Here is a 15,008-nt window from a genome sequence, read left to right as displayed (position 1 = left end):
TTTGGACAGCTGAATATAAGCCTTAAAAGTTGACATTTGTACTGGAAAGACTGACAGAGCACAAAACCTATAAATGGCAGTGGGGACAGAAATAATTTCTCAAGTACTTTAGAAATGACACTAGGGTGCAGCATTATCCCTTTTCTTTATGCCAAAGTAACAAACGCAGAGTAAACAGAACATAATTTCAGTGAAACAATGCCAGAAACCAAGAAGTAATATCTGAAGGCACAACATATATAGAACTTTATGGCTTCTTTTTTGCTGGCAACCTAGGGTCTCAGGCCTTTGCCAAAAGTGGAACTGGCTTTCCACTGGAAGCAAGTCAAACATGGTTGTCAAAGGTTCTTTCCGGTCCATCTCAGTGGCTTCAGATACTAAGGGGCACTAATAGTGCTAACAAGTTTGCAGACCCTGGGGCTGGAGAGAACGCCCCGGTAGTGTCAGTAAGGGAAATGTGGTGACAGGTTTCAATGTCTGGCAAGCTGGCTTCGGTCAAGATCATTTTTCCTTTAAACAGAGTCACTGGTAGGTCTGACTTTCACAGTTCCTGCTTCAAGTTCCCACTGCACTGCACACAAAATACACAGTAAGGGGGAAGAATAGATGGACGGCTTATCACTGTATGATCAGAGAAGCTGACATTCAGAAGCAGGGAGAACATGAGTTTTGTCCTGAATCTGTCTACCTTATGGAGTGACAGTAATAGCAGTAATAGTCACTGTCTACGCCTAGTAGTAGTAGGAGGTGGCTGGGGGGGGGGGGGAGGGGGAGGGGGACAGGGAGGAAGAGGGGGAGTGGTAGTCTTGGCAGCTTCCCTGGACTTGGGAAGCCCCCAGGCAATAAAATCAGCAAATATTTTTTAGGCCTTAAGGCCACCGGGTTCTGATTCGGCAGTGGCAATAGCACCAATGGAAGCCTACTGAAGCTTTCTAGTCACTAAAAGACAAAACTCAGGTTCCAGTTTTATTCCAACTGTTTTAAGCAGTCCTGTTTGAGTAGACAGTGTTAAAATATAATTCTTTTCTTTAGGGATACTTTTCATCAGTTTTACAGATGGACTGAAAGTATCATAAAAATCTCTGGGATTCCTATAAAATATTATAGACCAATGATCAGGGTTATTTTTGGTTCTAGAATCCCCACTTTTTTCTTACTCCCCCCAATTCTTTTTTTTTTAAGTTTATTTATTTATTTTTGAGAGAGAGAGAGACAGAGAAAGAGAGAGACAGAGAGAGAGACAGAGAGAGAGGCAGAGAGGGAAAGAGTGAATCGCAAGCAGGCTCTATACTGTTAGAGCAGAGCCCAATACACAGCTTGAACTCAGAAACAGGGAGATCATGACCTGAGCCAAAATCAAGAGCCAGATGCTTAACTGACTGAGCCATCCAGGCGCCCTATTCCCTCCCCCCCCCCCCAATTCTGATGGGGCTTGGCACAAGCACATATCCCAAAAGGATGCCATACTTCATGCTTTGTGAGAAGATAAAGCTCCTTCTTAACATTCTAGAAACATGAAAGCATACATACCCCCACATGCATAAACATGTAGACATGCATGGAACTCTGCAAATCATCAACAAGCCAAGTAACAGACAATTAGAACCAAAGAATGTTAAGCACAAGAAAGAATCTTAGAATTTACATCCAAAGTTTCATTACTCAGGTGAAGAAGTTAAGGAACAAAAAGGTTAAACAATTAAGGATGAATTATAATAATAGCTACCATTTTTAAAGTATTCACTATGCACCAGGCACTGTGTAAGCACTTTATGAGGCATTTTAAATGACTTTCTCAAGATTGCATAGTTATTTAGCAACAGATGTAGGGTTAGAATCTAGGATTCTCATTTCCTATTTTGGTGCTCCCAAGAAAAATGGGTTGTGTAGCATACCATCTTTTGCTCAGGAAAACAAAACAATGCAAAACCAATCTGGATAACAAAAGGATACTCAATGGGGACAGGAAGCCCAGTGGGCAAGAATGGGTTACCAGGCTACCAAGCGCCCCACCTCTGACAGTGGACATCTGAAACGGCCCAAGCACACAACACATCTGAAAAGAACTGGAGCTCAGCCAAATGGAGAAGGAGGATTAGCGAAAAGATCCACACGAACAACATACAAGCTGCCAGAACAGAGCCCGGATAGGCTACATGTCACGATGGGCTCTGCATAAAACAGCATGTCTGCCATGTCCCCACTCACCACACAAATAGTAACACTGTCTGAGGCAGCAGCTTGGGGTAGGAAGGACAAGAGATAAACATTTTATATGAAAGGCACTATAAATGTTTTAATGCTACAGATGCTGATGCAAAATTAGAGTTACTACTTACTCCAAGATTTTTCCAAGTTGATCAACGTCTGAACTTCCACGAAAAAGAGGCCTAGAAGAATAAAGATACACATTAAACAGGATTTTCTCAAGTTACATTTCAATCATATTGGTCATTACCATGGTTTACACGAAGTAAAATATTCCTTAAGGGTGAGGATGAGGTAAAGAAGTGAGACCTCTTTCCTTTGGTAAATGAAGGTTTTTCTTGCATTTCACTTCATGGTGAGGATCTCTCCTAAGTATCTGGTGGTACCTGACTCCCACGTTTTCTAACCATGGGTATCCTATTTGTACTCATTCCAAAAACAGTGCCACCAGCATATACATTCCTCAGTTTCAAAATCCTACTTAACTTAGTGAAAGGGTGGAACGCATCACTGTCCTAGTCTGAACCGAGGGGTCTGTGGGCTTTGAAACTGCTCTTAGTCAGATTCTTTTCTGAGCACCCTTGCCCCACCTCTCTGCTATACAGTACTTCCTCAGGGCTTTCTGTTTCCATTTGTCCTGACGCTGCAGGGAGAAAACCCCTGGACCTATTTTTCTGATTTTCACCTTCCTTTCTCACGTTATAGAAGCCAACCATCACTCTTGGCTTCAGAGGTGACTATGAACACACAGGCCTCAGTGTCTACACTGAGAATTTAACTGGCAATTAAATGAGCTCACTTGGTGACATTTCTGGCATTTTCCCAAGTAGATCAATACCCCTAAAGGGCAAGTACTTCTCTGGTTTGCCCCTAATCTTTGGCCTAATGCTGTACCTGAACAGGTGCTCAGTTAATAAATATTTCATTTAATATATTCCTATGGTACACACATAAATGTTTCTTAACCCCCTGCTCAATGCCTCACAGCTATTTTTCAACAATGTGCTTTAAAAACTATTTTTAGCCTATTACCAGAGACCGTACTTTAAAAATGTTATATACAAGTTATAAATATAAGTATTATATATTATTTTATAAAGCCTTAAACCTTTTAACTATTTTTTAGGCATAATAAGTAAACTTGTTATATAGATCATATATAGAGAATCCTGCAAAGTCCTAGCATTTCAGTGGCTAGAAGATATCTTAAAATCCCTCAACCATAGTTTCTATTCAGGTTCTTATTCTTTTTAATTTTTTTCAGGTTCTTATTCTTTAAAAGGGTTATTTGCAAATGCAGCCAAAAATAATTAATTTGTGGCAATGTTATGGGCTGAACTGTATCCCCTCCAAAATTCATGCTGAAGTCCAACCCCCAGTCAGAGGACTGACTGTATTTGGAGATAGGGTCTTTAAAGAGGTGATTAAGTTAAAATGAGGTCATTAGGGTGAGCCCTAATCCCATCTAACTAGTGTCCTTATAAAAAGAGGAAATTTGGACACACAGGGGCATCAGGGGCATGTGTGCACACAGAGGAATGATTATGTGGGGACCCAGCAGGAAGGCAAGCCAAGGAGAGAGGCCTCGGAAGAAGCCAAATCTGCTGACACCTTGATTTTGGACTTCTAGCCTCCAGAATGGTGAGAAAATAAATTTATGTTGTTTAAGCCTCGCAGCCTTTAGTATTTTGTTATGCCAGCCATAGCAAACTAAGATAGGCAACTCCCACATCACTAATGCAGCCAAGTTCGGAAAGAACCAGGGAGACGGCTTTTGAAAGCCATCCAGACAGGTCTTCAAAGAGCAAGTTTTAGAAAAGCCAAACAATGGAATCTTAACAGCTGTTATTTCCAGAACACTAATGTTGAATCTGACATAGTGCCATGGGCTCCCCAAACATTATCTCATTTAATTCTCACAAAAATTTCAGGACCAAGGTAGTTATTATTATTATCCCTATTTGCTGTTGAGCTAATAGGATTGGAGATGTTTCATGATTTATCTAAGGACAAATAACAAAATGCAGACTTAAAATTCAAAACAGGTCTGCCCTGCCCCAAAGCCTATCTGCTTCATTATTATATTATGATCCATTTATTTTGTTTACTAATGTCCTCCGCACTCATAGACAGTACCTATCGCTGAGGCTGTGGGGTGAAACAGCACAGAGAATATGTGAAGGGCACTTTATAGAGAATGTGGTGTCTCACAAGCAGGTGTCTGCGGGATTCTGTACCCATACTACTCTGCAAGTGTCCAAGTGTCTTTAAATTCTTGCCCTGTTTTAACAAGGAACAAAGCAATCCACCAGACTGACTGAAGTTCTCTGTTTTCCATAAACTTACTGTCTGATGGCCCTTCTAGATTTTTTAGATTAAAATTTTAATTTTAATTCTAGTATAGTTAACATACAGTGTTAGGCCCTTCTAGATTTTTACATTCTTCCCCCCAGTGTAGTCTTTTACAGCTGTTTTGCTCACATCTTAATTGGTACATTATTTTTTTTTTTCCTTTCCAAAGCATAGAACTTGGGTTGCACAGAAACAACACTGCTCCTTATTTTCACACTCATCTGTTTCCTTAATATTAAATTTTTTTTTTTCAACGTTTATTTATTTTTGGGACAGAGAGAGACAGAGCATGAACGGGGGAGGGGCAGAGAGAGAGGGAGACACAGAATCGGAAACAGGCTCCAGGCTCTGAGCCATCAGCCCAGAGCCCGACGCGGGGCTCGAACTCACGGACCGCGAGATCGTGACCTGGCTGAAGTCGGACGCTTAACCGACTGCGCCACCCAGGCGCCCCTGTTTCCTTAATATTAAAGTATGAAATTACAAAACTAAGTGTAACCAGCATTACAAGGTTTGGACAAACACAAATGACCCCTCTTTGTTTAGCAGGTATCTCACATGGCTCAAGTGATGGACATTCCAGGTGAGTAGGCCCAGAGGGAACAGAGAGCATGCATTTAATCTGATGAGCTAGTTAGGCAGCTTTGTAAACATGCCAAGCCCCTCACCCTTCATGGAGAAGACTGGTATCCACAGAGGCAAGGGTGAAATTGTCTTTGAGAATCATGGAACCGTTTAAAATCAACTGGCCGTGGCTACTGGGAAATCAACAAAGCAGACTAACTTAAATGGATGTTGTTCCCAGGTAAAAGGAGAAGAGCACCTTTTTCCAGAGAGGGGTACCAAGACCCAAGCCTGAAGCTCAGGGGTAGCAGTGGCTTATGCCCTTACTGGTTTGGTTTTCAGCTCCCTTTATTCTTTCTTGGCAATATTTTAACATCTTTGCTAGCTCCCCTGTGCAGTCAAGCAAATGCTTGCTATATTTTATCTTACATTTGCTACATGTTTTAGCAGAGGGCTTTCAAGTCATATAGTCTACCATACTGTGAGAGCCTAAAGTTTTATCTCTATTGGCTGGACTTGGCCCACAAAAAGAAATGTGCTTTACATCCTTGAGTTAGAACTGGCCCATTAGTTTGGCATCCTTTGATGAGTGCAACAAGCAGAAGGTCTTAATCATAACCACTTTTCTGTGACCTGCTATGGGGAATACTAGAAACTTGGAAGCAACAATTCAGTGTACAGCCCAAAATGACTGTTGCCACACAGGAAGACCTGGCATGTGACTCTGTAGTCTATTAATTTGGCTTTATAAGAGAGATGGATTAGCTTGAGTTATACAGAACCACTAAATCCTGACTGCATGCAATTAACTCCTATAAGATAGGTCTCTGGATGCAAAAACAAAGTCACAAGATGATCAAAAGGAGTCACATGAAGTGGGTAACAGACCTACTTATTAGTTGGTACTGGTACTGATACTCTTAGTTGACCAAAAGGTTGGTCATGAATGTGATCAAACTCTTAGAACCATCCATTCAGTTTTTGACTGAAAATTCTCAAGTTTGAGCTGGTTTTATGACAGAGGATGCTAAGTTCGTCAGGAGCATGGGAAGTTAAGGTGGATTTAGAGGACAGATGAAACTTTCCATCACGATGAATTCTTGGGGGTGCTATGGTAGAGTATGGAAATGAAAGAATAAGATCATCAAGGATATTATATGATACAATCTGTCTTTAAGGCTCCATGGTCAAAAGTCTTGGCTGTATCAGGTCTCTGACCTGTGTGCATCAGGCCAGAAGGATTGTATTTTCACTAAGGTTACTTTGAATATTTCTTCCTTCCTCAGATAAGCTGAGTTAAATATCCTTCAATTCATATAATTTATGTCATATCTTAGGTGGACCATTATGGACGTAATCTTTGACTATACTCTTTGGTTTAGTGGTGAGGGAGAGTTTAATTCTACTGCCTTGAATAATTTTTATAATTGTACGAATGATTCAGCTAAAACACACAAATACATGAGTCAAACTTGGCTAGTTCTTTATTACCATGACATAGGGCTGAGCTGGAAGGAAGGAAGTAGAGGGTTGAAGGACCAAAATGGGGGAGAGTAAGACACAGAAGACTGAAACACAGACTGAGCTAGAGATGATCAGACAGGGACAATGTGAGGAGGTCCAAAATAACTCTGAACTCTGTTTCTGCCTAGTGCCTAAAAGTCTATCTCTTGTGGAAATCCTAGGGTATATTTATATAGGTCCTCCATGAAAACTGAAGATGAAAGGGGAATATTCTATTATATATCATGAGACAAAGGCTCTTAAAAAGTCATGGTTTTTTTTCTTTTTTTTTGAGTCACTGTAGGGAGAAGATCTACTAAATTATCCCATAATTCTCCCACGTAACATACTTACTAATTCTTTTATACTAATTACTTAAAAGTAAAATTAACAGAAGAGATATTCTGCTGAAAGCAGTAAATCTGAAGTTTGGTGTTATATTTTTTAAAACATTTCTTTATATACACAGTTTATGGAGGGGTTAACTAGTAAAATGGAAAGATTATGCCTATCAAGAACATTCCCAAATAAAAACTGTGCAACTGTTTTACTGGATTAATATATTAAAAAATCCCTTTATTATACTGGACTTATTTATTTATTATACTGACCTTACTTAAGGTCAGTAACTTTTATGCACTCTACTATAACAAAAAACTCTGATTTATTAGTTGCTTCAGATCACTTCTCAGTAGTTTAAGCAAAGGTTTGGGTAGTGGCTTGCAAATATTATCTGTTAAAGACCTTTGTTGCATCTACATTTCATGAAACCATTTTTAATTTTATACATTTCTTTTCCCTTCACCTGGCCTATGATCTTCCCTTTTCCTCAGAAGATTTTCTCCACACTCACTTGCTAGGACTATTCACATTCTTTTGCATAAACCTCCTTCTGCCTCTCATGGCTCTCAACCTCTTTTTTATTTCAAATTCCCACCTAAACTACAGAAGACTGTACTGGAAGGCCTTACCATTTCAACCTTTGAGGCCAATTTATTTGACAAGATAAATCATATTTGGGGGGAAATATCTGAAACCGAGTATCGCTATGTTTTGATGAAAGAGAATTTTAGGTTATTTCCAAGTATTTTCTTCAAATATCTTCCTTCACTGTTATACTTGGTAATAGTTAATGCTGATAAGATAAACTCTTTCTGAAAAAAAATTTTTAATTTATACATAAAAGCATTTTTTCTAACTAAAAGGATTGTTGCCAAATATAATGGCAGATTGCATTCGTTTCAAACCACAGCAAACTCAATTTTCTTCTCATATGAGCGTAGGCACTGTCATATCAAAACAAGAATGGTTCTTGGGGTTTTCTTTAGCAAGGATTTTTCCTAAAGTTTTTTTGAATTTGTGAATTTCAGCCTTAATGCACACCACCTTCAGTCCCCCTCCCCTGACATGTTGATTTTTCAGGACTGGAGAAAGGGCATAGACTTTGATGATGGACTATCTTGGGTGTGAATCCCCACTCAGCCATTTCTGTCTGAATGACCCTAGGAAAGTCACTTAGCCTCTTTGAATCTTATTTGCTTTATCTGTAAAATGTCCAGTTTATAGCAGACCTATAAAATAAACGGCAACTAAACACACATACCTTCTCACACTCACACATGGTAGATAGTTCTCCTGCTCCTTGGCCACTATTATACACAGATGACAAAGTATTTCGCATAGTGAACCAGAAAGGAAGAGGACATTTGTCACCACCTGGTGGATGCCCAAATCATATTAAAGCCTAGTAGCTCTTCTGCTAGGGTCATACACCCTTACAACTTTTACACCTTTATCATCAAGAAAAGAAAGAAAGAATGTCAAATTTTTGGATAAAGTTTGATTAATTTTGAATTGGCAATATAATTTCTTCCTCTGTATGTAGTTTTGGCAACACACGCACGCACCCTATCTTTTAACCATGAAGTGAATTTCCTTGGGTCAAATTACAAAGGGTACCACGTTTCAGATTACGTGCTTTTTTAAACAAACAACTAAAAGAACATATAAATGTCATTCATAAGCTCAATAAACAGTGGAAAACATTTAGAAGTAGGGTATGTTTTCTAGCAGATGAGACGTGTATGCTGATAAGTCTGCTATAGAAAGGAAATGATTCACGCATAAAGGAAGATGAAAAGCTTACGTTTGGTTACAATATGTTCATTGTACTAAAAAGATGAGGAAATCATGGATCACTCTATAGAACACCTCTGTAACCTGTATTTGACCTGCAGCTATGCTTTAACTGCTATCTTTCTTGATTAGTAGAGCAATTTTCCATGTTCATAAAATGACCTTTTGAAAAATATTTCCTACTATTTTATACTTGCTCCCATGTTCAGTTTTAGATAGAGCTATTATCTGTTCACTTAAAAATGTTATCACCTTTCAATTACCACCTATTCAAATAACCACCTTAAGCAGAAAACCAATTAATTGATTTACTTTGTAAACACTAATTGAGTGATCACTCACTAAGCACACAGGGCTGCATGAGGTGCTGGGAGAGAACCTCTCCCCCTAAAAATATATTAAATATAAATATTATATAATATATGGTCTTAATATATAGTATACATATACTTAAATTATATTACACATTTTGATACAAATACATTACAATATAAATGTATAATATTTACAAGATCTATGTATTACACATCACCATAATGATCCTTGCCTTTCTGGGAGAGAAGAGATACAAATGCAGGATCATGAATTAAAGATGTTTATCTCATTTTACTGGTGGGAGACAAAAGTTCAAGGCAATCATTTAATCTTTACTAGAATGTTGGAAGGTGGTCTGATTAACTGCCTTTTACAGATGAGAACTAAAGAAACTTATCCAAGGAAACTCTATTCAGTAAGTGGCTAAGTTGGTCTATCTGACTCCAATGAGCAGGAAACAGAAGCTGTGTTTTAGAAAGATTAATATGGCAGAGATTTACTGAGTCACTCAGAGGGGACAGAGACAGAACTAGAGGCGCCAGCGGGGAGGTCAGTGTATGAAAGAGATGACAAGGACCTAAACTAGGTGGACAAGCAAATGGGAAAGGCCACAAAGACATTTAAGGGAAGGTGATCTGAATTTGGTAAAAAAAAAAAAAAAAAAAGGCTCAACAAGACTTGGGAGAAGCAGTGTGGTTTTAAGTTTCCAGTATTAGTAAAATCAAGCTTAATGAAAAAGGTGGGGAGAGGGTGGTGTGGGGAGAAGATTGGAAGGTAATTAATTTTAAATATGTTCCTTTACAATACAAAATAATGCATAAAACAATGCTTTGAAATCTGAGAATGAAAAACATGCAAATGATAGTTTAGCACACCTAGGTATATACCCGAGAATACTGGCAATGTATGTGCACACAAACACTTGTACATGAATGCACACAGCAGCATTATTCATAACAGCCCCAAAGTAGAAACAACCCAAATGTTCACCAACCGACAATGGGAAAACAGAATGTCAACAGAATGCCGTGGAACCATACAATGGAGTTTCATTCAGTCATAAAAAGGAATGAAGCACCTACAACATGAATGACCCTTGAAAACATTATGCTAAGTAAAAGCACCCAGTCACAAAAGACCATGTTTATCATATGATTCCATTTATATAGAAGAGGCAAATCTAGAGAGTCAGAAAGTAGATTAATGGCTGTTTAAGTTTGGGGGGCTTGGGGGAAAATGAGGAGTGCCTGCTAATGGGTATACAGTTTCTTTCTGGATTGATAAAAATGTTCTAAAATTGGCTGTGGTGATGGTTGCCCAACTCTGTGGATATACTAAACTAAAACCCACTGAATTATACAATTTATATTGGTGAATGGTATGGTATGTGAATTTTATGTCAATAAGGCAGTTTTAAAAAACAGTTAAGAAACTGTATTTCCAAGCAAACATTATAGATTCAGAAGGACAGTAAAAAAACTGATTTAGGCCTAAATATATATAAAAAAGGCTTAAGTACATGGTATTAGAATACAATGACAAACATTTATTTTACCATATATTCGGTCAAGTACCCATTTGAAGACATGTGCTCTGGAAGTTCTGAATAACCTACTAATAAGAATCTGGATTTCCCCAAACATTTGATTTATCAGATTAGAACTAAATAATAAGACAAAAAAAGTCTTTGTACAAAAAGGGCTTACTTTAAAACTACTATCTTTTGCTTTCCTCTGGATGGCAAGATTATGGGTGATTTGTTTTCTGCATTTTTCTAATATTCTTCACTGAGCATTTTATGAGCCCTAATAACTTTTTAAAATCAGAAGAAAAAACCCCCAACACTGTTACTTGCAATACAGTACTAAATGAATGCAATCTGCCCACCTCACTTCTGCATTCCCATGTCTTCTGCTAACCCACTTCTATTACTCGGTTACTTGTTGGTCTCTCCAGCCAAACTGGAAGCTCTCTGCGGACAGGGCCAACCCTTACTTGCTTCTGTATCCAGGGCACATAATTTACTGCTTACTCTGTCCATGACTGGCACTCATTTAATACACAGGAGTGGTTACTGTTCCCTGCACTGAGAAGGCCTTCTCTCCCTTCTTCCCATCAACGTCAGTTCTTCTCATCTCAAAATTCATGCCCTTGGGTTCATCTCTGGGAAATTCAAGTGTGAGCATGTGTATTTGCACATATATATATGAATAGATGTGTAGGCATTTAGAGCCAAAACCAATTTGATTTATATTGTTGTATCTGTTTATGCTTTAACTGGTCCGTGTTACCGTATTACTAGACGGTATCATCCTGCAACTAATGGGTATTTAAAAATGTGGGCTGGCTGACCATTGGTCTCCTACATCTCAAATGTCACCAAAATCACCCGAGAAGCAGCAAGAGGCATGCTGGATAGGAACTTTGCCCTCAGGTGCTTTACTTCACCAGGTAGGCAGGCCAGGGATGGGCTCTTTGGAAGACAAAGAAAGAGAAGGGATGAAAAGAAGTGTAGCAAAGGCCAAACAGAGTGAAGGATTAAAAAGGGTGTGGAGGGGAAAGAGGCTCTGGAAGGAAACCTGGAAGGGCTGGTGGGAAAGAGCAAGTGAGAAAAAAAAAAAAAAATAAGAAATAAAAAATTAAAAGCCCAAGTAATACAAGGCAAGTACTAGGGCAAAAAGAAGAATCTGAGATGAAGTTCTGTCACTGAGACAGAGACAGATAGGAAAAAACCTCTACCAGGAAAGGGAGGTGCCCCTCACAGGAAAGGCCAGATGAACACAATTTAGAGTGTGCTGCCCTATCTGTCCATAGTAGGGGATTTGGAGTCTGGTCATTTCCTTACAAATAAATAGCTGAATTTACTTTTTTCCTTGTTACCAGATGTGAATAATTTATTTCTCCATAGAGGGCTCATATTTTACTGGACTATGTATGAGTAACTTCCTTGAGACAGAGAGAGAGAGAGAGAGAGAGAGAGAGAAAGAGAGAGAGAGAGAGAGTACATGAGAGAGGCAGAGAGGAAAACCCCACCACTTTTCAATTCAAAATTGAGAATTAAAACTAAACCAGACTTCACCAAACCACTTGAGACTTCTGAAACATTACGAAACTTACAAATTAATACATTTACTGACTTAGTCAATTTTATATATGACTCAAGAAGCCTAAGTGGTCATGAAGATAAAAAAAGATCATTTCTAAGCACTTCAATAAGTATTAATTATCTATTGTTTGCCAGAAATAATCATTGCTTTTAAATACCTATTTAATTACAGAATTATCTTTCTGTTCTTCCAGCGCTAGCTTTTCTTGTCTCAGTCAACTTGAGATGCCATAACAAAACACCACAGGCTAGTATTTCCCATAGTTCTGGAGGCTGTAAGTCCTAGACAAAGGTGTCTGGTGAGGACTCTCTCCCCAGTTCGTGGATGGCCACTTGCTTGCTGTGTACTCACTTGCAACAAGCTCCCTTGGTCTCTCTTATAAGGGCACTAATGCCATTATGGGGGACCCACCCTCCCGACCTCATCTAACCCTGAATAATCCCAAAGGCCCTGTGTACAAATAACATCAAAATTGGAGGTTAAGGCTTCAACATCTTAGTTTGGCGGTAGTGGTGGTAAGACACAAATGTTCAGTCCGTAACACTTCATTCCTCATATTACTAAATACAATACCCTTCCGACTTTTAAAGTTAGACAGCTGGACACGTTTTTTCCAATAGGAGCAACAAACATGATTTGTCTCATTCCATGTACTCATTTTACATACTTTCTGGTAAGTTTTCTTGCCAAATTACATGTTCATTACTCTCCCAGTGCCTCCCTTATCTCTTGCTCTCCCTTCATACGGCTCAGGGGAGTTCTTAAGGCAGGGAAGAAATGGCCGTACGTTGAGCATTTTCTACCGGCTGGGTTCCTAGTTGCATTATTACATTTTTGTCCTCACTCTTGCCCTGTTGTCTGACCAAATACTATATAATACTGCATTTGAAAGAAAGTTTTAGCACAGGGAAAAGAAATCTGAGTCAAACCTAAAAGGAGGTAACTCGCAAGGTGAAGCATTTATATCAGTATTACTAATTACCAGGAAACTGGAGGCAGTCCAGAATGTGTGACCTGTGACGCCTATTAGAAGCACCTGGGCAGTAAGCTTCATTAACAGCCAGACATCTTAGGTTCAGTGCCCTGGGGAAAGTGGTCTTCTGGTCTGTCATATAAACAAACCCAGGGCATGGATCTTTCTCCCATATGGAAACTGTAGCTGTAATACTCACTGTATTTTATGTTGGGCTTGGTATTGAGAAACTTTAATGACAACGTTGTTGGAAGATCATTTGGGGCAAGGGTGATGGTGGTATGTGGAAACACAGAAAAATGATCAGAGATTACCAGGACATCTGGCTGAATCGGTGCCATAGATTAATTAGTCAGGCTTTTTATTATTAATTGGGCTAGGGCTTATCAGTCACCTTCACTCTGCAGAACTGTGAACTAGAGACCTTCTTCAACCAAACTTGAAACTCATTAGACCCCATCATAAAATCATCTGTCTACAGTCCTAGCCTTTCTTTATACTGTGCCTTCCTAGGAGAGAAAGAAAAGCTGTAATAGGGAGCTAGCCGGTTCATGAATGAGAACCTTAGCACCCATGCTTCTCAGTACTTGGCCATTTGGGTAGAGCACCCCAGGAACAGGGTGACCAACTTACCCACAATGGACCTAGTGTTAGCACTGAAAATCCTGTATCCCAAGAAGCTTTTCTGTCCCAGGCAAATGGGGTGGTTGGTTACACTATCGAGGAAACCCAGAGCAAGAGGGTGTAGAAAAGGAAATTAAAAAAAGAGAGAGAGAAATCTACAAAAAATTTTTTTCATTGTTATTTCTGAGGGCTGTTTTGAAAACTCAGAGAAACATCTCTCAAAACAGTAAGAATGAAGGTGGCTCAGACAGGTTTCATTCTCTTTTTTTCCTAACAACTGACTGCTATTATGTGATAAGGGACCAGATTATTGGTAAGCTCCCTCCTCCTACCATAATTCAAGATGTTATTACTCTCTTCTAGCAAATGACCTCATAAAGCTATACATAGTTGATCCTTAAGCAACACAGGTTTGAACTGCATGGGCTCACTTGTATGAGGATTTTTTTTTTTTAAACAGTATTGTAATATTCTCTTATGATTTTCTTAGTCACATTTTCTTTTCCCCAGGTTTCTTGGAAGGATCCAGCATAGAATACATCTAACATATAAAATAAGTGTTTATGTTCTTGGTAAGGCTTCCAGTCAACAGTAGGCTATTAATAGTTAAGTCTGAGGGGAGCCAAAAGTTATATACCTATTTTCAACTGTGCTGGGGAGGGGTTTGGTGCCTTTAACTGTACCAAATACAGTTGTTGTTTAAGGGTCAACTGTATATCTTGCCTAAGGAAAGAGCACTGCCAATGGCTTTGTCTCAGACTGGTGACCCAGTCTGAGGGAATTGCAGGATCTTAAGAGGTGACCACCAATAGAGACTGGGGTGGAGTTACTCATCTAAGATGACAAGAAGTATTCATCTTGTTCAACCTCATTGACTGGTAGCAATAGGCTGTGAGCTGGGCTGAGAATAATTCTGAAGTACTGCCTAGGTATAGCAGGAGAGAGGGCGGAGACTAATCAGGAACACATATGGAAAATAAACTAGCCATGGGAATCAAGGTGACCCAGGCGAATCAAGTTTTTTCTCTCTGATAAACTGACATCAAAGCAATACACAAGGAATAAAAGTTAGCAAATGTAAAAGTTAGCCTGTCTAATAATGACATACTCCAAGAGCAAATATTACACGTATTAAGGTAACAAAAATGTGGCTTTCAAATCCACTTCTTAAATTTATTCTAGGAATCCATCAGACTTTGTCTTTGACACAATATTTTCGCCAAAGA

At 39.0% G+C, this 15,008-nt stretch overlaps 1 protein-coding gene across 2 annotated transcripts in view; it reads right to left on the bottom strand.

The window, feature by feature from the left end:
- Positions 1-15,008, bottom strand: part of CDK6 (cyclin dependent kinase 6) — a 261,405-nt gene that overhangs the window by 19,259 nt on the left and 227,138 nt on the right. For both annotated transcript variants that reach the window (XM_086696222.1, XM_086696219.1), the window contains exon 6: positions 2,340-2,390. In XM_086696222.1, the coding sequence (XP_086552348.1) occupies positions 2,340-2,390 (51 nt within the window). The remainder of the gene's footprint in view (positions 1-2,339; positions 2,391-15,008) is intronic.

The sequence above is a fragment of the Puma concolor genome, chromosome A2 (assembly GCF_028749965.1).
Source record: "Puma concolor isolate L17-30 chromosome A2, mPumCon1.1.hap2, whole genome shotgun sequence".
In the NCBI taxonomy this organism is placed as follows: domain Eukaryota; kingdom Metazoa; phylum Chordata; class Mammalia; order Carnivora; family Felidae; genus Puma; species Puma concolor.
Note: the sequence above shows the minus strand (reverse complement) of the source record. Positions and strands in the feature narration are given on the sequence as shown.